Genomic DNA, 23696 nt, shown 5'->3' with positions numbered 1-23696 from the left:
CCAGAATGCCAGCAGGGGGGTGAGCGCAATGAAGCCCTTTGCGGGCTCACTGCACTCGCCACGCTGCAGGCTCAATTTCCACTCTATGGGTGTCGTGGACACCTACGAGTGGGAATAACCCTCGGCCGCCTGCCGGCATTCTGGCATCCGAGATTTCGGCGTCGGTATGCTGACCGCCTGGATCATGACTGCCGGGATCTTGACTACATCCCGTTTTTTTCTGTTTTTACCCTACAAGTCCATGTTTTGATCCAAGACATCAAAATTTTGCTAGAGCCCACTGAAGAGCATTTATTGGTATAAGTTCAGTTCCGACCAGGGTATTTTCTGTGCGGAGTTGGTTTGTGCGGGCTTCCTCTGGATGCTCTGACTTCCTCCCACAGTCCACAAACATACAGGTAGGCTAATTATAGAAAGACGACATCAACTTCTCATGCTATATTCTTGCTTTTGAATTTATTTGTGTCATTTTATGTGTTTTATAATTGTTTATTAGTTTGTCTGAACTCATTTACTTCTTGGAATTTATTTTATTGCACTAATATCTAAAATCTGCTCGTATTTTTTCTTTTTCTTCACATTGCTTGGTAGATTAGTTGATAACAGAATGGAAACTAGTATGTATGTGTCTATGTATCATAGGAGGAGATTTATCAAATCATGGAGAGATATAAGGGGAGATATATCAAACCATGGAGAAAGATAAAGTTAAATACTTAGCCAGCGCAGCCAACCAGCTACTAACTGTCACTTCAAAGACTGCTCGATAAATGACATTTGGTTGCTATTGGTAACTTCTCCCCAGGGTTGTAGCGCCAAACACACAGTGCAGGGTGGCTGCTTAGCACATATAAACATACTGTAGATGTTATGCTGTATGTAATATATGTGCTGACTGATTATCCCAGGGGATCGGCAGCGCTGTGTGTATCACAGGGGCCGTGCGGCTTCTGTAAATTAACATTAGTCTTCACTCTCAACCCACCGCCATACTACTGTGAAAATAGCCAATGGGAGTCTGGGGGCGTGATTAGAAGGAGAGTGAATCCTGCTGAATGCTGGATTCCACACAGAGGCTTAATACCCAGAGCACTGCCGAGCCCCAGGATAACTAGCCAGCACATAGATTACATACACCTCAACATATGTGTTAACCCCCCCCCCCACACACACACACACACACACACACACACACGCTGTGTGGGGCAGTAGCCATCACTGATGACAATAATAATATATTGACCTGTTGGAGGATTAATTTTGGAACCAGACACTTTGCTTGAGTATGAACAATATGATTTCTCTGACGTCCTAGTGGATGCTGGGTACTCCGTAAGGACCATGGGGAATAGACTGGCTCCGCAGGAGACTGGGCACTCTAAAGAAAGATTAGGTACTATATCTGGTGTGCACTGGCTCCTCCCTCTATGCCCCTCCTCCAGACCTCAGTTAGAATCTGTGCCCGGCCCGAGCTGGTTGCACACTAGGGGCTCTCCTGAGCTTCAAGTAAAGAAAGTATTTGTTAGGTTTTTTATTTTCAGTGAGATCTGCTGGCAACAGACTCACTGCTACGAGGGACTAAGGGGAGAGAAGCGAACCTGCCTGCTTGCAGCTAGCTTGGGCTTCTTAGGCTACTGGACACCATTAGCTCCAGAGGGATCGAACACAGGCAGCGCCGCCGTCCTCCTTGCAGAGCCAGAAGCAAGAAGAACAGCTGAAAATCGGCGGCTGAAGACTCCGGTCTTCATTAAGGTAGCGCACAGCACTGCAGCTGTGCGCCATTGCTCCCTATGCACACCACATACTCCGGTCACTGATGGGTGCAGGGCGCTGGGGGGGGCGCCCTGGGGCTGCAATTAGAGTACCTTACTTATAGTCAAATAAACTATATATGTGCAAAAATCCCCTGCCATAATATAAATATAAGAGCGGGAGAAGTCAGCCGAAAAAGGGGCGGGGCTATCTCCCTCAGCACACTGGCGCCATTTCCTCTTCACAGCTCCGCTGGAAGACAGCTCCCCAGGCTCTCTCCTGCAGTTTCCAGGCTCAAAGGGTAAAAAAGAGAGGGGGGGCACTAAATTTAGGCGCAAACTGTATATGTAAAGCAGCTATAGGGGAAAATCACTTTGTGTTAGTGTAAATCCCTGATTAAATAGCGCTGTGGTGTGTGCTGGCATACTCTCTCTCTGTCTCCCCAAAGGACTTTGTGGGGTCCTGTCCTCAGTCAGAGCATTCCCTGTGTGTGTGCGGTGTGTCGATACGGCTGTGTCGACATGTTTGATGAGGAGGCTTATGTGGAGGCGGAGCAGGTGCCTATAAGTGTGATGTCACCCCCTGCGGGGCCGACACCAGAGTGGGTGGATATGTGGAAGGTATTACCCGACAGTGTCAACTCCTTACATAAAAGGCTGGATGACGTAACAGCCGTGGGACAGCCGGCTTCTCAGCCTGGGCCTGCCCAGGCGTCTCAAAGACCATCAGGGGCTCACAAACGCCCGCTACCTCAGATGGCAGACACAGATGTCGACACGGAGTCTGACTCCAGTGTCGACGAGGATGAGACATATACACAATCCACAAGGGGCATCCGTTGCATGATTACGGCAATGAAAACTGTGTTACACATTTCTGACATTAACCCAGGTACCACTAAAAAGGGTATTATGTTTGGGGAGAAAAAGCAGCCAGTGTTTTTTCCCCCATCAGATGAGTTGAATGAAGTGTGTGAAGAAGCGTGGGGTTCCCCCGATAAGAAACTGGTAATTTCTAAAAAGTTACTGATGGCGTACCCTTTCCCGCCAGAGGATAGGTCACGTTGGGAGGTGTCTCCTAGGGTGGATAAGGCGCTCACACGCTTGTCAAAAAAGGTGGCACTGCCGTCTCAGGATACGGCCGCCTTAAAGGAGCCTGCTGATAGGAAGCAGGAGGCTATCCTGAAGTCTGTCTATACACACTCAGGTACTATACTGAGACCTGCAATTGCTTCAGCATGGATGTGTAGTGCTGCTGCAGCATGGTCTGATACCCTGTCAGATAATATTGATACCCTCGACAGGGATACTATTTTGCTAACCATAGAGCATATTAAAGACGTCGTCTTATATATGAGGGATGCACAGAGGGATATTTGCCGGCTGGCATCTAGAATTAATGCAATGTCCATTTCTGCCAGGAGGGTATTATGGACCCGGCAGTGGACAGGTGATGCTGATTCTAAAAGGCACATGGAGGTTTTGCCTTATAAGGGTGAGGAATTGTTTGGGGATGGTCTCTCGGACCTCGTATCCACAGCAACAGCTGGGAAATCAACATTTTTACCTCAGGCTCCCTCACAACCTAAGAAAGCACCGTACTATCAGGTACAGTCCTTTCGGCCTCAGAAAGGCAAGCTGATCAAAGGTGCTTCCTTTCTGCCCAGAGGCAGGGGGAGAGGGAAAAAGCTGCACCAGACAGCCAGTTCCCAGGAACAAAAATCCTCCCCTGCTTCTACTAAGTCCACCGCATGACACTGGGGCTCCACAGACGGAGCCAGGTGCGGTGGGGGCGCGTCTCCGAAACTTCAGCGACCAGTGGGTTCGCTCACAGGTGGATCCCTGGGTTCTGCAAGTGGTATCTCAGGGATACAAGCTGGAGTTCGAGGCGACTCCCCCTCGACGTTACCTCAAATCAGCCTTGCCAGCTACTCCCAGAGAAAGGGAGGTTGTACTGGCGGCTATTCACAAGCTGTACCATCAGCAGGTGATAATCAAGGTACCCCTCCTTCAACAGGGACGGGGTTACTATTCCACAATGTTTGTGGTACCGAAACCAGACGGTTCGGTGAGACCCATTCTCAATTTGAAAGCTTTGAACACTTATATAAGGAAGTTCAAGTTCAAGATGGAATCGCTCAGGGCGGTTATTGCAAGCCTGGAAGAGGGGGATTTTATGGTGTCGCTGGACATCAAGGATGCATACCTGCATGTCCCCATTTACCCACCTCACCAGGAGTACCTCAGGTTTGTGGTACAGGACTGCCATTACCAATTCCAAACGTTGCCGTTTGGTCTGTCCATGGCACCGCGGGTGTTTACCAAGGTAATGGCCGAAATGATGATACTCCTTCGACGGAAGGGAGTTATAATTATCCCGTACTTGGACGATCTCCTTATAAAGGCGAGGTCCAAGGAGCAGTTACTAGTCAGCGTAGCACTATCTCAGGACGTGCTACTTCAGCACGGCTGGATTCTAAATATCCCAAAGTCACAGCTGATTCCTGCGACGCGTCTGCTGTTCTTGGGCATGATTCTGGACACAGAACAGAAGAAAGTGTTTCTCCCGGAGGAGAAGGCCCAGGAATTATCATCTCTGGTCAGGTACCTCCTGAAACCAAAGCAGGTGTTGGTGCATCACTGCACGCGAGTCCTGGGAAAGATGGTAGCTTCTTACGAAGCAATTCCCTTTGGCAGGTTCCATGCGAGGATCTTTCAGTGGGATCTGTTAGACAAGTGGTCCGGTCTCTGCTGTGGTGGCTGCAGAGTGCGCACCTTCTCGAAGGCCGCAGATTCGGCATACAGGACTGGGTCCTGGTGACCACGGATGCAAGCCTCCGAGGTTGGGGGGCAGTCACCCAGGGAAGAAACTTCCAAGGACAATGGTCGAGTCAGGAGACTTCCCTACACATAAATATTCTGGAACTAAGGGCCATTTACAATGCCCTGAGTCAAGCAGAACCCCTGCTTCAAAACCAACCGGTTCTGATTCAGTCAGACAACATCACAGCGGTCGGCCATGTAAACCGCCAGGGCGGCACAAGAAGCAGGGTGGCAATGGCAGAAGCCACAAGGATTCTTCGATGGGCGGAGAATCACGTGATAGCACTGTCAGCAGTGTTCATTCCGGGAGTGGACAACTGGGAAGCCGACTTCCTCAGCAGGCACGACCTCCACCCGGGAGAGTGGGGACTTCATCCAGAAGTCTTCCAGCTGATTGTAAACCGTTGGGAACTGCCACAGGTGGACATGATGGCGTCCTGCCTCAACAAAAAGCTAAAAAGATATTGCGCCAGGTCAAGGGACCCTCAGGCGATAGCTGTGGACGCTCTAGTGACACCGTGGGTGTACCAGTCGGTGTATGTGTTCCCTCCTCTTCCTCTCATACCCAAGGTACTGAGGATAATAAGAAAGAGAGGAGTAAGAACAATACTCATTGTTCCGGATTGGCCAAGAAGAGCTTGGTACCCAGAACTGCAAGAAATGATCTCAGAGGACCCATGGCCTCTGCCGCTCAGACAGGACCTGCTGCAGCAGGGGCCCTGTCTGTTCCAAGACTTACCGCGGCTGCGTTTGACGGCATGGCGGTTGGACAGCGGATCCTAAAGGAAAAGGGCATTCCGGAGGAAGTCATTCCTACGCTGATTAAAGCTAGGAAGGATGTGACCGCAAAACATTATCACCGCATATGGCGAAAATTTGTTGCTTGGTGTGAGGCCAGGAAGGCCCCAACGGAGGAATTTCAGCTGGGTCGATTTCTGCACTTCCTACAGTCAGGGGTAACTATGGGCCTAAAATTGGGTTCCATTAAGGTCCAGATTTCGGCTCTGTCTATTTTCTTTCAAAAAGAACTGGCTTCACTGCCTGAAGTCCAGACATTTGTTAAAGGAGTGCTGCATATTCAGCCCCCTTTTGTGCCTCCAGTGGCACCTTGGGATCTCAACGTGGTGTTGGATTTCCTAAAGTCGCATTGGTTTGAGCCACTTAAAATCGTGGAGCTAAAATATCTCACGTGGAAAGTGGTCATGCTATTGGCCTTGGCTTCGGCCAGGCGTGTGTCAGAATTGGCGGCTTTGTCATGTAAAAGCCCTTATCTGATCTTCCATATGGATAGGGCGGAATTGAGGACTCGTCCCCAATTTCTTCCTAAGGTGGTATCAGCGTTTCATTTGAACCAACCTATTGTGGTGCCTGCGGCTACTCGGGACTTGGAGGATTCCAAGTTGCTGGACGTAGTCAGGGCCCTGAAAATCTATGTTTCCAGGACGGCTAGAGTCAGGAAAACTGACTCGCTATTTATCCTGCATGCACCCAACAAGCTGGGTGCTCCTGCTTCAAAGCAGACTATCGCTCGCTGGATCTGTAGCACGATTCAACTTGCGCATTCTACGGCTGGACTGCCGCATCCTAAATCTGTAAAAGCCCATTCCACGAGGAAAGTGGGCTCTTCTTGGGCGGCTGCCCGAGGGGTCTCGGCTTTACAACTTTGCCGAGCTGCTACTTGGTCGGGTTCAAACACTTTTGCAAAATTTTACAAGTTTGATACCCTGGCTGAGGAGGACCTTGAGTTTGCTCATTCGGTGCTGCAGAGTCATGCGCACTCTCCCTCCCGTTTGAGAGCTTTGGTATAATCCCCATGGTCCTTACGGAGTACCCAGCATCCACTAGGACGTCAGAGAAAATAAGAATTTACTCACCGGTAATTCTATTTCTCGTAGTCCATAGTGGATGCTGGGAGCCCGTCCCAAGTGCGGACACTCTGCAATACATGTATATAGTTATTGCTTAACTAAAGGGTTTTTGTTTGAGCCATCTGTTACTGAGGCTCATTTGTTGTTTCATACTGTTAACTGGGTATAGTTATCTCAAGTTGTACGGTGTGATTGGTGTGGCTGGTATGAGTATTACCCTGGATTCCAAATCCTTTCCTAGTAATGTCAGCTCTTCCGGGCACAGTTTCCTTAACTGAGGTCTGGAGGAGGGGCATAGAGGGAGGAGCCAGTGCACACCAGATATAGTACCTAATCTTTCTTTAGAGTGCCCAGTGTCCTGCGGAGCCCGTCTATTCCCCATGGTCCTTACGGAGTACCCAGCATCCACTACGGACTACGAGAAATAGAATTACCGGTGAGTAAATTCTTTTTTTTTTTTTTTTCAAAAGATGTTATTGGTGAACTGCTCATGTAATAAAGAAAACATTTTCACAGTGTGTATAGAAGTCAATAAAAGAATCGGTATGAATATAAAAATCACAAATGACATGTCAAGATGAATATTAGGAGTGAGAGATCAGCACATGATCTAGCGCACACGTAGTGAAATAACAAGAATTAATAAAATTATACCTAAGCTAGAACCATGGGAGATCCCCCTGAAAGTACCTCAATGTTATACCAGGAGGTTAATGCCACTGCTCGGCGGAGAGTATCCTTCATAGAGGGTAAAGTGCACATGCATGGTAACCAAACTGCAAAGAATTTCTCAGCCCTTTTTTCTTATTAATTGACTTTCCTAACCAATCCATGTAAAACAGATAGGAAACACGTGGCATTAGCAAAGATAGAGTGAGGGTATTAGAGATCTATTAAGAGAGAATGTTTTTGTTTTTTGTTTTTTACTGCAGCAGCACTTTTGGCCAATAAAATATGTTGTCCTAAAGGAGGTTTGGGTCAGAAGGAAATTAAATATATGTCCCAAAGGGCCCACTCAGGGGATATATCCATGGATATACCCAAAGAGTCTTTTCTATATGTCTGACAATATTAATTTGTAAGTGTACCTATCACATGTATAGAGAGTGGAGACTGTTATGTTGTGACTCATGCTTCACCGATGTCACTTGCTCCTTCTGAATTTATAATATAAACCTTAGTTCACCCCACAATATGACTTCTGATTTCATTACATCCCGCCCCGGATGTGGGACTTGTTTAGAAAAAAACATGTTGATTGGCAATAACTATTGTGAATTTATTACTCCACCACTTGTGATGGTATTTCTCCTTAAACATAACTAATCCTAATCAATAGTCTTCTGTCTCTCTGTTAATATTTTGTATTTGTTGTTTCATTGCAGTGTTCGTTTCTCCCTAAATTCTCCATACATATAGAGACAAAATATGAAGACAATATGGGTTGCAACGACAGCGTGAGTATTCAACTTTGATCTTATTGAATTTTTAGATGAATTATGTTTTGGTTTTCTAATATTTTTTTTTAAATAAGGTGTTTTTATTAAGTTTAAGTACTTAGGAATAAGTACAAGAACAAATAAAGATAGAACATTAAAAAAAGATAAACCTGAGAAATTGCTGTTGCAAGTCACGAAGTAGAAAGGCAAATTACAGGTCTAAAATAGTGGAAACATGACATACACTCTACATTAGTAACAATATAAATCCCAAGTGAGTCTGTTCAATGAGCATCAACAGCATTATTCCAAAGGGTCATATTAGTGGTGTACCGTAATCTGTACAAGAAGCACCAGCAGGCACAACAGAATTATATGGGGAAGCTAACCATGGAGCCCAGAAGCGCTCAAAATGTAGCGTATTACGAGAGGTATATATAAATTTCTCATGGGCAACAGTGTTATTTACCAAAATAACCCAGTCATAGAAGACAGGACCATTAGGGGCCATCCAAACTCTTGCAGTGCACACCTTTACCAAGGCTAGGCTATTAAGCACATGTCGTTTGTGAAACATATCAAGTTGTTGGTCTTCTAGGATACCCAAAAGATACACTGAGAGAGACACACATGTGGAGGAAATAACCTGGGTTACTCTATACCAGGAATCAGAAAACTGTGGGCAGGACCAAAAGAGATGTAAAAATGTTCCCTCCCCTGCTGAGCATTTGGGGCACACGTTGGTATCACTCACTCCAAATCGAGTTAGGCGAGTCTGAGTAAGACATGTCTGATGCAATATGAACAGTTGTATCTGCAGGAAACGGACAGACAATGTGGCCTTCCGAGGACTAACTATTGCCAAATCCCAATCAGTATCACATAAAAGGCCTATGTTTGCTTCCCACGGATCCCGAAGCACAGTCAATGGATCAGAGTGGAGGCAATCCAATAGATAGACGTATCGGAAATAAATCCGTCACTTAGGGCCCAGGATACATAGCAATTTCTTAATGGGAAACTACAGCAGAGCAGACTTTCCATCAGAGTACTGGGCTTGTAGGGCGTGCCGGAGCTGTATGGAAAAAATTACTCCTTGGTAGGTCAAATTCCGAACTTAGACGAGAGAAGGATTTAAAGTGCCATTTATTACATTTAACCATCCCAGTAGTTAATTTAGCAAGGTCTAACTTCCACTTGGACCGTGAGAATTTCCATAAGAATATACAAATGGTGTTTGGGGTCTCAGTTGTATCGCACAGTCAAAAGGACTAGACAGTCAGAAGTTGTAAGTTGGGAAAGTAATTATGGGATATAACTACGGACTTGAACGTAAGAAAAAATAGGAAAATTAAGAGAGGTATACTTCTCCCTATGTTAGTACAGTGTGAGGACCACAGAGCAGTCTATGGGATGGGATGTAATCAAATACAAAGCAAAACCATGCCTTGTAAATGACTGCCCCTTTAAAAAAAATGTCTGAGTTCGTCCGGCATCATGCACGTTGGGCGATCTCTGACTCCATTACATCCCACCCTATATCTAAATTTTGATATCTGAAGTTCCTGGAAATGCCAAGATCAAATCATCACATTTGCTTCCCATTTTGGAAATCCAAATGAGATATCTATGGAAGAAATAGGGAAGCAAGAAGCTTAACCTAACCGCTTCCGGAGAATGCACCACGCTTGTTGAGGGGTAGAAATAACATGATTGACCATTAAATAAGGGGTAAGGCGGCCAGGAGAAGCATGGAGTAAACTCACCAAGTCCATATGTGGACAGCAGGCATGATCAAGCTTCCTGTAGACATAATTATCGCCTCTACGCATCCAGTCCAAAGCATATCTATAATTAGCCGCCAAAGCATAGTCCTGAAGACAAGGTAAATTTATACCTCCCAGGAGTAATGGCTGCTGTTATTTAAATAAAGGAATATTAGGACATTTATCAGCCCATATAAACTTTGTTAACCTAATATTTATAGATTTTTGATAATGTTTAGACAATGTATAGGGAAGCATTTGGAGTGGGTGGAAGAGGCGGGGGAATGATATTATTTTAAATAATTGGCAACGCCCCATATGTGAAAGTGGGAGGTGTTTCCATTTGGCAAAATCAGCTAACATATGATTAATAAAATATGGAGTATTAGTAGAGGGCTGTTGTTACGTGACAATACCAACGCCGGAATCCCGCCCCCTTACAGTCCCGCCAGTTGGCATGCCGACTAACAAGGACTACTCCCACTTGTGGGTGTCTACGACACCCATAGAATGGGAATATAACCTGTGGCGAGCTCAGCTCACCACCAAGCCTGCAAGGGACTTCGTTGCACTGCCGGGCATCGAAAAGCTGGGATCCCGGCATCAGTATGGTGAAGGTAACATAGTTATAGTAACATAGTTTCTGAGGTTGAAAAAAGGCAATTTGTCCATCGAGTTCAACCTGTTAATGATCTCCTACACCAGCGGTGGCCATCCCGTGGCTCTTGAGCCGCATGCGTCTCTTTCATCCTCCGCATGCGGCTCGATCCGCTGCCAGCCACCGCTGCCCGACACAGCCTGGAACACTTGGTCTCCTACGGCTGCGGTGATTATCTCAATTCAGTGCTGGCCCGTGAGCCAATCAGTACTCACGGTCCGGCAGCTATGGGTCCTGATTGGCTGCCGGACCGTGAGCTCTGATTGGCTCACGGACCGGCGCCGAATTGAAGATAGTCACCGGCGCCGCTGGAGAGTGAGGCTGAGGGGCAGGAGAGCCGCTGCTCCCCTTATATGCAGCAGCGTGGTGAGCAGGTAAAGGGGGGGGTGGGTGGGGGAGCGCACTGTGGGGGCATATCTGGCACTGCAGGGACATATGTGGCTGGCACTGGGGGCATATCTGGCACTGCAGGGACATATGTGGCTGGCACTGGGGGCATATCTGGCACTGCAGGGACATATGTAGCGGGCACTGGGGGCATATCTGGCATTGCAGGGACATATGTAGCGGGCACTGGGGGCATATCTGGCATTGCAGGGACATATGTAGCGGGCATTGGGGGCATATCTGGCACTACAGGGACATATGTAGCGGGCACTGGGGGCACATCTGGCACTGCGGGGACATATGTAGCTGGCACTGGGGGCACATCTGGCACTGCGGGAACATATGTACCTGGCACTGGGGCATATCTGGCACTGCAGGGACATATGTAGCGGCCACTGGGGCCATATCTGGCACTGCAGGGACATATGTAGCGGGCACTGGGGGCATATCTGGCACTACAGGGACATATGTAGCGGGCACTGGGGGCACATCTGGCACTGCGGGGACATATGTAGCTTGCACTGGGGGCATATCTGGCACTGCAGGGACATATGTAGCGGGCACTGGGGGCATATCTGGCACTGCGGGGACATATGTAGCTGGCACTGGGGGCATATCTGGCAATGCGGGGACATATGTAGCGGGCACTGGGGCATATCTCGCACTGCGGGGACATATATGTAGCTGGCACTGGGGACATATCTGGCACTATGGGGACATGTGTATCTGGCACTGAGGGCATATCTGGCACTGCGAGCATATATGTATATGGCACTGGAGGCATATCTGGCATCGTGGGGCATATGTATTACTGGCACTGTGTGGCATATCTAGCACTGTGGGGACATGTGTATCTGGCACTGGGGGTATATGTATCTGGCACTGTAGGGGCATATGTATCTGGCACTGTGGGGCATATATTTATCTGGCACTGGGGGCATATATGTATCTGGCACTGTGGAGCATATGTGTACCTGGAACTGTGGGGCACGTGTATCTGGCACAGGGGGCACATATGTATATGGCACAGGGGGCACATATGTATCTGGCACTGTGGGGGCACATATGTATCTGGCACTGTGGGGGCATATATGTATCTGGCACTGTGGGGGCATATATTTATCTAGCACTGTGGGGGCATACATGTATCTGGCACTGTGGAGGCACCCGTTTGGCGTTTTTATATGTACTGTATGTGGCACTGTAATGGGGCATTATATGTATGTGGCACTGTACAACATGACTAAAAACGGGGTTATGACACAAGGTCATACTCCTACAAACGTCATACCAAAAGGTGTGCGCACAAAATTGGGGTGTGGCTTTGTGACAACAAGGCCACGCCCCCATTTTTGCGCTCGCATGATAGTGGCTCTTCCCCTTGACTACAGATCTTTGCCTCTGACTGGTTGGCCACCCTTGTCCTACACTGTAATATGTGAAAACTAATTTTAACTGTGGTGAATAGTTAGCCGTTATGTCTATTCATCTTTTTTTTTTTCTTACTATAGTGAATGATTTACCCACCATAACCCTGTATATCCTTATCCGTTATAGTAACATAGGTCACACATACCCATCCCTTAGCAGAGTATATATCCGAGGGAGAAGAAGGTATTTTCAAGCCCAAATAAGTTAAATAGTCTCGGGCCCAACGATAAGGGACTGAGGTGCCCCACCCACCTTTAGCAGTTACATGCAGTGGCACATTTTCTATTAAGCACTTGAGGCACGTGCCTGCGGGCGGCCATTGTATGCTTGTGTTGGCAACGTCAGCCCAAAAAGTACCAGTTACTGCAAAATATTCCCACTGTACTGTACAATGGCCCTTATTCCGAGTTGTTCGCTTGTTATTTTCCTTCGCATCGGTGCGATTTTCCGCAAACTGCGCATGCGCAATGTTCGCACTGCGGCTGCGTCAAGTAAATTTGCTAAGAAGTTAGGTATTTTACTCACGGCATTACGAGGATTTTTCTTCGTTCTGGTGATCGGAGTGTGATTGACAGGAAGTGGGTGTTTCTGGGCGGAAACTGGCCGTTTTATGGGTGTGTGTGAAAAAACGCTGCCGTTTCTGGGAAAAACGCGGGAGTGGCTGGAGAAATGGGGGAGTGCCTGGGCGAACGCTGGGTGTGTTTGTGACGTCAAACCAGGAACGAAACTGACTGAACTGATCGCAGTGGCACTGCTAAGAAATTTCTATTCGCAATTTTGCGAATCTTTCGTTCGCAATTCTGCTAAGCTAAGATTCACTCCCAGTGGGCGGTGGCTTAGCGTGTGCAATGCTGCTAAAAGCGGCTAGCGAGCGAACAACTCGGAATGAGGGCCAATATGCCATCTTGACAGGAGTGTAAAAGGGTAAGACATGCACTTACTACACCTGTAAGTTGTCCCATAATTATACATAATAAAAATAAAAAAATGCCATAGTTAGTGGGTTTTTTCATTATTTTATTAAATTGTCATCAAATGAGGGCTTATAACTAATCAATAAAAATAATAAAATTAGGCAGAGAAGGGAGGGGGGTGACTGTTACTGTTGTGCCTAGGGGCGCTCTTACCCCTAAATCCACCCATGGTTACATGGAGAGCTAGTGCTCCCGTTTCTGTGAAATGAATGAGAAATTCCAATGTTAAATTAAAATCTTTGAGCATGATCAAAAGGGTTCACTAAAGTGTATCAGAAGATCATCTGCAAATGCAGAGACTAACATCAGAGGAGCCACATGATAGCCCCTTCCAAGTGACATCTCTAACAAACGTCCTAATCAGGGGTCTAATGCAATAATAAAAAGTAATGGGCAGAGAGGGCATCCCTGATGAGTACCCCGATGAAGTATAAAGGGAGTAGTATGAAGACCTTGAATAGTGAGAAAAGCGGTTGGTTGACATACAAATGCAGGGTCAAATTGTTATAGGTGGAGAACTCACGGAATATGGGACCACGAAACACCGTCAAAAACCTTATCAGCATCACAACTAACTATAATAGCATTGTGGTCGGCAGAGCCATGCGAGCGAAGTATTTCAGCCACTAGTAAACGTACAGTGCCTTGCTAAAGTATTCAACCCCCTTGGCTTTTTACCTTTTTTGTTACATTACAACCTGTAATTTATTAATTTTTTTAATCTGAATTTTATGTGATGGATATGCACAAAATAGTCTAAGTTGGTTTAATGAAATGAGAAAAATTAATAGAAAAATTATTTTTATAAATAAAAATTTGAAAATTGGCATGTGCATATGTACTTACCCCCTTTGTTATGAAGCCCCTCAAAAGTTCTGGTGCAACTAATTACCTTCAGAAGTCACATAATTAGTGAAATGAAGTCCATCTGTGTGCAATCTAAGTGTCACACAATCTGCCAGTATAAACACACCTTTTCTGAAAGGCCCCAGAGGCAGCAACACCACTAAGCAAGGGGCATCACACCATGAAGACCAATGAGCTCTCCAAACAAGTCAGGGACAAAGTTGTTGAGAAGCACAAGTCAGGGTCGGGTTATAAAGAAATATCCAAATCTTTGATGATCCCCCGGAGCACCATCAAATCCATAATCTTCAAATGGAAAGAACATGGTACCACAACAAACCTGCCAATAGACGGCAGGCCACCAAAACACACAGACCGGACAAGGAGGACATTAATTAGAGAGGCAGCACAGAGACCAAAGGTAACCCTGAAGGAGCTGCAGAGCTCCACAGCAGAGACTGGTGTATCTGCGCATGAGACCACAATAAGCCGTACACTCCAAAGAGCTGGGCTTTATGGAAGAGTGGCCAGAAAAAATAAGAATTTACTCACCGGTAATTCTATTTCTCGTAGTCCGTAGTGGATGCTGGGACTCCGTAAGGACCATGGGGAATAGCGGCTCCGCAGGAGACTGGGCACAACTAAAAGAAAGCTTTAGACTACTGGTGTGCACTGGCTCCTCCCACTATGACCCTCCTCCAGACTTCAGTTAGGATACTGTGCCCGGAAGAGCTGACACAATAAGGAAGGATTTTGAATCCCGGGTGAGACTCATACCAGCCACACCAATCACACCGTATAACTCGTGATACAATACCCAGTTAACAGTATGATAACAACTGAGCCTCTCAACAGATGGCTCAACAATAACCCTTTAGTTAAACAATAACTATATACAAGTATTGCAGACAATCCGCACTTGGGATGGGCGCCCAGCATCCACTACGGACTACGAGAAATAGAATTACCGGTGAGTAAATTCTTATTTTCTCTGACGTCCTAAGTGGATGCTGGGACTCCGTAACGACCATGGGGATTATACCAAAGCTCCCAAACGGGCAGGAGAGTGCGGATGACTCTGCAGCACCGAATGGGCAAACTCTAGGTCCTCCTCAGCCAGGGTGTCATACTTGTAGAATTTAGCAAATGTGTTTGACCCCGACCAAGTAGCTGCTCGGCAAAGTTGTAGAGCCGAGACCCCTCGGGCAGCCGCCCAAGAAGAGCCCACCTTCCTCGTGGAATGGGCTTTCACTGATTTAGGATGCGGCAGTCCAGCCGCAGAATGTGCAAGCTGAATCGTACTACAGATCCAGCGAGCAATAGTCTGCTTTGAAGCAGGTGCACCCAACTTGTTGGGCGCATACAGGATAAATAGGGAGTCAGTCTTTCTGACTCCAGCTGTCCTGGAAACATACATTTTCAGGGCCCTGACTACGTCCAACAACTTGGAAGCCTCCAAGTCTTTAGTAGCCGCAGGCACCACGATAGGTTGGTTCAGATGAAAGGCTGATACCACCTTAGGAAGAAATTGGGGACGAGTCCTCAATTCTGCCCTATCCATATGGAAAATCAGATAAGGGCTTTTACATGACAAAGCCGCCAATTCTGATACACGCCTGGCCGAAGCCAAGGCCAACAACATGACCACTTTCCACGTGAGATACTTCAATTCCACGGTTTTAAGTGGCTCAAACCAATGTGACTTTAGGAAATCCAACACCACGTTGAGATCCCAAGGTGCCACTGGAGGCACAAAAGGGGGCTGAATATGCAGCACTCCCTTAACAAAAGTTTGAACTTCAGGTAGTGAAGCCAGTTCTCTCTGGAAGAAAATCGATAGAGCCGAAATCTGGACCTTAATGGAACCCAATTTTAGGCCCATAGTCACCCCTGACTGTAGGAAGTGCAGGAAACGGCCCAGCTGAAATTCTTCCGTTGGGGCCTTCCTGGCCTCACACCACGCAACATATTTTCGCCATATGCGGTGATAATGGTTTGCGGTTACTTCTTTCCTAGCTTTAATCAGCGTAGGAATGACTTCCTCCGAAATGCCCTTTTCCTTCAGGATCCGGTGTTCAACCGCCATGCCGTCAGACGCAGCTGCGGTAAGTCTTGGAACAGACAGGGCCCCTGCTGCAGCAGGTCCTGTCTGAGCGGCAGAGGCCATGGGTCCTCTGAGATCATTTCTTGAAGTTCCGGGTACCAAGCTCTTCTTGGCCAATCCGGAACAATGAGTATAGTTCTTACTCCTCTTCTCCTTATTATCCTCAGTACCTTTGGTATGAGAGGAAGAGGAGGGAACACATAAACCGACCGGTACACCCACGGTGTCACTAGAGCGTCCACAGCTATCGCCTGCGGGTCTCTTGACCTGGCGCAATATCTTTCTAGCTTTTTGTTTAGGCGGGACGCCATCATGTCCACCTGTCGCCTTTCCCAACGGTTTACAATCAGTTGGAAGACTTCTGGATGAAGTCCCCACTCTCCCGGGTAGAGGTCGTGCCTGCTGAGGAAGTCTGCTTCCCAGTTGTCCACTCCCGGAATAAACACTGCTGACAGTGCTGTCACGTGATTTTCCGCCCATCTGAGAATCCTTGTGGCTTCTGCCATCGCCATCCTGCTTCTCGTGCCGCCCTGTCGGTTTACATGGGCGACCGCCGTGATGTTGTCTGACTGGATCAGTACCGGCTGGTTTTGAAGCAGGGGTTTTGCCTGACTCAGGGCATTGTAAATGGCCCTCAGCTCCAGAATATTTATGTGCAGGGAAGTCTCCTGACTTGACCATAGTCCTTGGAAGTTTCTTCCCTGTGTGACTGCCCTCCAGCCTCGAAGGCTGGCATCCGTGGTCACCAGGACCCAATCCTGTATGCCGAATCTGCGGCCCTCTCGAAGATGAGCACTCTGCAGCCACCACAGCAGAGACACCCTGGTCCTTGGAGACAGGGTTATCAGCTGATGCATCTGAAGATGCGATCCGGACCACTTGTCCAACAGGTCCCACTGAAAGGTTCTTGCATGGAACCTGCCGAATGGAATTGCTTCGTAGGAAGCTACCATCTTTCCCAGGATCCGCGTGCAGTGATGCACCGACACCTGTTTTGGTTTTAGGAGGCCTCTGACTAGAGATGACAGCTCCTTGGCCTTCTCCTCCGGGAGAAACACTTTTTTCTGTTCTGTGTCCAGAACCATCCACAGGAACAGTAGACGTGTCGTAGGGACCAGCTGTGACTTTGGAATATTTAGAATCCAGCCGTGCTGTTGTAGCACCTCCCGAGATAGTGCTACCCCGACCAACCACTGCTCCCTGGACCTCGCCTTTATCAGGAGATCGTCCAAGTTCGAGATAATTAAAACTCCCTTCTTTCGATGGAGTATCATCATTTCGGCCATTACCTTGGTAAAGACCCTCGGAGCCGTGGATAGACCGAACGGCAACGTCTGGAATTGGTAATGACAATCCTGTACCACAAATCTGAGGTACTCCTGGTGAGGATGGTAAATGGGGACATGCAGGTAAGCATCCTTGATGTCCAGTGATACCATGTAATCCCCCTCGTCCAGGCTTGCAATAACCGCCCTGAGCGATTCCATCTTGAACTTGAATTTTTTTATATATACGTGTTCAAGGATTTCAAATTTAAAATGGGTCTCACCGAAACGTCCGGTTTCGGTACCACAAACATTGTGGAATAGTAACCCCGTCCTTGTTGAAGTAGGGGCACCTTTACTATCACCTGCTGTGAATACAGCTAGTGAATTGCCTCTAACACTGCCTCCCTGCCTGAGGGAGTTGTTGGCAAGGCAGATTTGAGGAAACGGCGGGGGGGAGACGTCTCTTATTCCAGCTTGTACCCCTGAGATACTACTTGAAAGATCCAGGGATCCACCCGTGAGCGAGCCCACTGATCGCTGAAATTTTTGAGACGGGCCCACACCGTACCTGGCTCCGCCTGTGGAGCCCCAGCGTCATGCTGTGGACTTAGAGGAAGCGGGGGAGGACTTTTGCTCCTGGGAACTGGCTGTATGCAGCAGCTTTTACCCTCTACCTCTGCCTCTGGGCAGAAAGGACGCGCCTTTAACCCGCTTGCCCTTATTGGGCCGAAAGGACTGTACCTGATAATACGGTGCTTTCTTTGGCTGTGAGGGAACATGGGGTAAAAATGTAGACTTCCCAGCTGTTGCTGTGGAAACGAGGTCCGAGAGACCATCCCCGAACAACTCCTCACCCTTATAAGGCAAAACTTCCATGTGCCTTTTAGAATCTGCATCTCCTGTCCACTGCCGAGTCCATAACCCTCTCCTGGCAGAAATGGACATTGCACTTATTTTAGATGCCAGCCGGCAAATATCCCTCTGTGCATCCCTCATGTATAAGAGTGCGTCTTTAATATGATCTAACGGCTAGCAATATAGTGTCCCTGTCTAGGGTATCAATATTTTCCGACAGGGAATCTGACCACGCAGCTGCAGCACTGCATATCCATGCTGAAGCAATAGCTGGTCTCAGTATAACACCTGTGTGTGTATATATAGACTTCAGGATAGCCTCCTGCTTTCTATCAGCAGATTCCTTCAGGGCGGCCGTACCTGGAGACGGTAGTGCCACCTTCTTTGACAAGCGTGTGAGCGCTTTATCCACCCTAGGGGATGTTTCCCAACGTGACCTATCCTCTGGCGGGAAAGGGTACGCCATTAGTAACCTCTTAGAAATTACCAGTTTCTTATCGGGGGAAGCCCACGCTTCTTCACACACTTCATTTAATTCCTCAGATGGAGGAAAAACAACTGGTAGTTTTTTCTCTCCAAACATAATACCCTTTTTTGTGGTACCCGGGGTAACATCAGAAATATGCAACACATTTTTCATTGCCTCAATCATATAACGTGTGGCCCTATTGGAAGATACATTAGTCTCATCGTCGTCGACACTGGATTCAGTATCCGTGTCGACATCTGTGTCTGCCATCTGAGGTAGCGGGCGTTTTAGAGCCCCTGATGGCTTTTGAGACGCCTGGGCAGGCACAGGCTGAGAAGCCGGCTGTCCCATATTTGGTATGTCGTCAAACCTTTTATGCAAGGAGTCGACGCTGTCGCGTAATTCCTTCCACAGAACCATCCACTCAGGTGTCGACCCCGCAGGGGGTGACATCACATTTATCGGCATCTGCTCCGCCTCCACATAAGCCTCCTCATCAAACATGTCGACACAGCCGTACCGACACACCATATACACACAGGGAATGCTCTGACAGAGGACAGGACCCCACAAAGCCCTTTGGGGAGACAGAGAGAGAGCGCTATATAACACAGGGATCCCACTATAAATGAGTGTTTTTTCCCTTACAGCTGCTTATTATATATATATATACTGCGCCTAAATTTAGTGCCCCCCCCTCTCTTTTTTACCCTTATGTAGCTTGACACTGCAGGGGAGAGCCAGGGAGCGTCCTTCCAGCGGAGCTGTGAGGGAAAAATGGCGCCAGTGTGCTGAGGGAGATGGCCCCGCCCCTTTTCCGGCTGACTTCTCCCGCTTTTTCTTGAATTCTGGCAGGGGTATTTTTACACCTATATAGCCTTCCTGACTATATATGGTGTAGATTTGCCAGCCAAGGTGTATTATATTGCCCTCAGGGCGCCCCCCCCAGCGCCCTGCACCCATCAGTGACCGGAGTGTGAGGTGTGCATGAGGAGCAATGGCGCACAGCTGCAGTGCTGTGCGCTACCTTGTTGAAGACAGAAGTCTTCTGCCGCCGATTTTCCGGAACACTTCTTGCTTCTGGCTCTGTAAGGGGGCCGGCGGCGCGGCTCCGGGACCGAACGATCGAGGTCGGGTCCTGTGTTCGATCCCTCTGGAGCTAATGGTGTCCAGTAGCCTAAGAAGCCCAAGCTACCACCAGTTAGGTAGGTTCGCTTCTTCTCCCCTTAGTCCCTCGCTGCAGTGAGTCTGTTGCCAGCAGATCTCACTGTAAAATAAAAAAACTAAAATATACTTTCTTTCTAGGAGCTCAGGAGAGCCCCTAGTGTGCATCCAGCTCAGCCGGGCACAAGATTCTAACTGAAGTCTGGAGGAGGGTCATAGTGGGAGGAGCCAGTGCACACCAGTAGTCTAAAGCTTTCTTTTAGTTGTGCACAGTCTCCTGCGGAGCCGCTATTCCCCATGGTCCTTACGGAGTCCCAGCATCCACTTAGGACGTCAGAGAAAAAGCCATTACTTAGTGTTAAAAATAAGAAGGCACGTTTTGAGTTTGGCATGTGGACGACTCCCCAAATGTATGGAGGAAGGTGCTCTGGTCAGATGAGACTAAAATTTAACTTTTCGGCCACCAAGGAAAACGTTATGTCTGGCGCAAACCCAACACATCTCATCACCCCAAGAACACCATCCCCACAGTGAAACATGGTGGTGGCAGCATCATGCTGTGGGGATGTTTTTCAGCAGCAGGGACTGGGAGACTGTTTCAAGTCGAGGTAAAGATGAATGGTGCTAAATACAGGGATATTCTTGAGCAAAACCTGTTTCAGTCTGCCTGTGATTTGAGACTGGGACGGAGGTTCACCTTCCAGCAGGACAATGACCCGAAGCATACTGCTAAAGCAACACTCCAGTGGTTTAAGGGGAAACATTTACATGTGTTGGAATGGCCTAGTCAAAGCCCAGATCTCAATCCAATTGAGAATCTGTGGTCAGACTTGAAGATTGCTGTTCACAAGCGGAAACCATCCAACATGAAGGAGCTGAAGAAGTTTTGCCTTGAGGAATGGGCAAAAATCCCAGTGGCAAGATGTGGCAAGTTCATAGAGACTTATCCAAAGCGACTTGCAGCTGTAATTGCTGCAAAAGATGGCTCTATAAAGTACTGACTTTAGGAGGGTGAATAGTTATGCACGCTAAAGTTTTCGGTTATTTTGTCCTATTTTTTGTTTGCTTCACAATAAAAATAAAAAAAACATCTTCGAAGTTGTAGCCATGTTCTGTGAATGAAATGATGCAAGCCTTCAAACAATCCATTTTAATTCCAGGTGTGAGGCAACAAAACATGAAAAATGCAAAGGGGGTGAATACTTTAGCAAGGCACTGTATATTCTGCACTGAAGTCCAACCACTAACAACCCCATTTTAGGTAGGGTTTAATAAATGTGGGAGAATAAATTAAAGACATTGTGCAGCCAGCTTGTTAAACAGTTTAAAATCTTCATTTAACAAGGAGATTGGTCAAATCTGACTGTACAGGAGCCAAATCCTACCCGATTGAGGAAAAAACACAATTCTAGCGGTATTAAAAACTGATGGAGGAGTTTACCTTCCAAAAGAGCATTAAACAAAGCCAACAAGTGAGGCAGTAAATGTGAGACTAAGAGTTGGTAATATTCAGCTCCCAAACGATTTGGGCCGGGCGTTTTCCCTTTCTTTAAGGATTTAACTAGAGAGAGGAATTACAAGGGAATTCCTCTCGTTCTCTGATGTTAGGTAGTACTATTTTACTGAAGTATTTTAACATAGGAACCAATATTTTTGAGATTGGTAATTGAGTTTGAAAACATAGTAGCTTATATTCAGTGATGGCTAGCCCTCATTTTAATTGGGAGACGGATCCATATATGTCCATCAATTTTTACATAATGCCATTTAAAAAGATTTGGGAATAGAACATAATTTGCAAAACCTGAAAAATTTATGTTTGTGGAGGTCTGACACTATGATATGGTTTTCATCTTTAAGAGGACATTATTTTTTTAATTAAGTTTGAGCTTCCTGGTCCCCATATGCAATTACCATACTGACTGAAGTTATGCACGCTTCTAGTTTATCAGACAGGGAGCTCCCAGAGCAATTTTAACACATATTAGATTCATTTGAAATATGCTAATGCAAGCTGCCTTATTCAATTATATATATTTACAGTCACATGTAAAAATCTCTTCAGTGGAGATTAAGCCAATGAACTGTTGCAATACTGGATCCTGTGCCTCACCCAGCCCATGAATCGACCATTTATTTACATTTTTCTCATGTGCGGAAAACATCTCAGCCTTTTACAAATTCATAAGAGTCGCGGACAGTGCCATTAATAGCAATGTTTCTTTTTCACGTGGTGAATAAAAATGTCAACGCTCTCATTCCATTATGAGCCCTTTCTGCTGGAATTAATGTTCTGCCATCTTGTGGCAAAGGTGGAAAGCACGTTATTGGGATACATTTCCAATAACTTGGTATTACTATTGTTATAGCCCAAAAAACTAGCAAATATCAAAAGAAAGGATGTTATGCTAGTTCAATAATCCAGTCATTTTACTTATGTTCTCAAATTGAAGTAGACCTGTTAAATTTTGAAAGTAAGGCCTAGATTTATCAAGCCTTGGAGAGTGATAAATAGCACGGTGATAAAGTACCAACCAATCAGCTTCTTCCTGTCCTTTTTCAAACCTAGCTTGTAACTTGGCAGTTAGGAGCTGATTGGCTGGTACTTTATCACCGTGCTATTTATCACTCTACAAGGCTTGATAAATTAGCTCCTAAATGCTCATTTATACCTCTCTCTCAGACATACAACCCGGGAATTCCCAGGTCAGACTCGGGATTTTGCTAGAGACCTCCTCTCACACTACAGTTTGGACTTAGGAAATTCCGTGGTTGACCCCATTTACACTGAACCTGGGAATTTGCTGGGGGGGGGGGGGGGGGGTTAACTCTCACACATCCGAACTGTCCCACAGAACTGTGTTTCAATTTTTTAGGCATAGAATGTGCCATACTAAGTGCAGTAATTTATTTTTTGTGTGGTTTATTGTGTCATTTATAAGACACACCACTGCTCCTCCAGCACCCAGACACTGCGGAGTCTGGGAGCCGTCACTGCGGGGGGCATGGCTGGCTGAGGAGGATGTGGGAGGCAGATGTAGATGTGGATGTGGCTGGCCCACCAAGACAATCAGGGCACTTTGCACAGATCTGGATATAGGGGGTAATTCCAAGTTGATCGCAGTAGGATTTTTTTTAGTAATTGGGCAAAACCATGTGCACTGCAGGGGAAGCAGATATAACATGTGCAGAAAGAGTTAGATTTGGGTTGGTTATTTTGTTTCTGTGCAGGGTAAATACTGGCTGCTTTATTTTTACACTGCAAATTAGATTGCAGATTGAACACAGCCCACCCAAATCTAACTCTCTCTGCACATGTTATATCTGCCTACCCTGCAGTGCACATGGTTTTGCCCAATTGCTAACAAAAATCCTGCTGCGATCAACTTGGAATTACCCCCATAGAAACTGGATCCAGCACTTTCACACCACTGATAACCTGGGCCCAACCTACGCAGACCCAGGAATAACCCAGGTAAATCGCAGGGTCACGGACCTGGGACTACTGACACGGGTAGGTAGCTTTCACACTACCACTAGACCCGGGTTGTTACTGCTGTACCTGGATATTCCCAGGTTTTTTCATCATGTGTGAAAGGGGTATAAAATATATGAATACATTTTGTTGCTTTAAAATAAACATAATTATTTTTGAGACTCCTGTAATAGAATTTGTGTTTTTTAATTATGTGATTTTTATATCTGTAATTCCCTTGAGAATATTGTAGCAGTTTCCCAAACTCCGCCATTACAATCCATGTTTTAAGGATATCCATGCTTGATTTTAAATGGTTAAATCAAAGTGACTGAGGTACTAATTAAGTCACCTGTGCTCAAGTGGGATATCATTAAAAAATGGACTGTAATGGTGGAGTTTGGGAAACTATGATAGC

General features: G+C 46.7%; 1 protein-coding gene across 1 annotated transcript in view; it reads left to right on the top strand.

Annotated features, from left to right (window-relative positions):
• Positions 1-23696, top strand: part of PITPNC1 (phosphatidylinositol transfer protein cytoplasmic 1) — a 478249-nt gene that overhangs the window by 390725 nt on the left and 63828 nt on the right. Inside the window, exon 5 of the mRNA XM_063960825.1 lies at positions 7828-7899. Coding sequence (XP_063816895.1) covers positions 7828-7899 — 72 coding nt within the window. The remainder of the gene's footprint in view (positions 1-7827; positions 7900-23696) is intronic.

This window comes from Pseudophryne corroboree, chromosome 3, assembly GCF_028390025.1.
Source record: "Pseudophryne corroboree isolate aPseCor3 chromosome 3, aPseCor3.hap2, whole genome shotgun sequence".
Taxonomy (NCBI): Eukaryota; Metazoa; Chordata; class Amphibia; order Anura; family Myobatrachidae; genus Pseudophryne; species Pseudophryne corroboree.
This window is presented reverse-complemented; position numbering and strand designations above follow the sequence as displayed.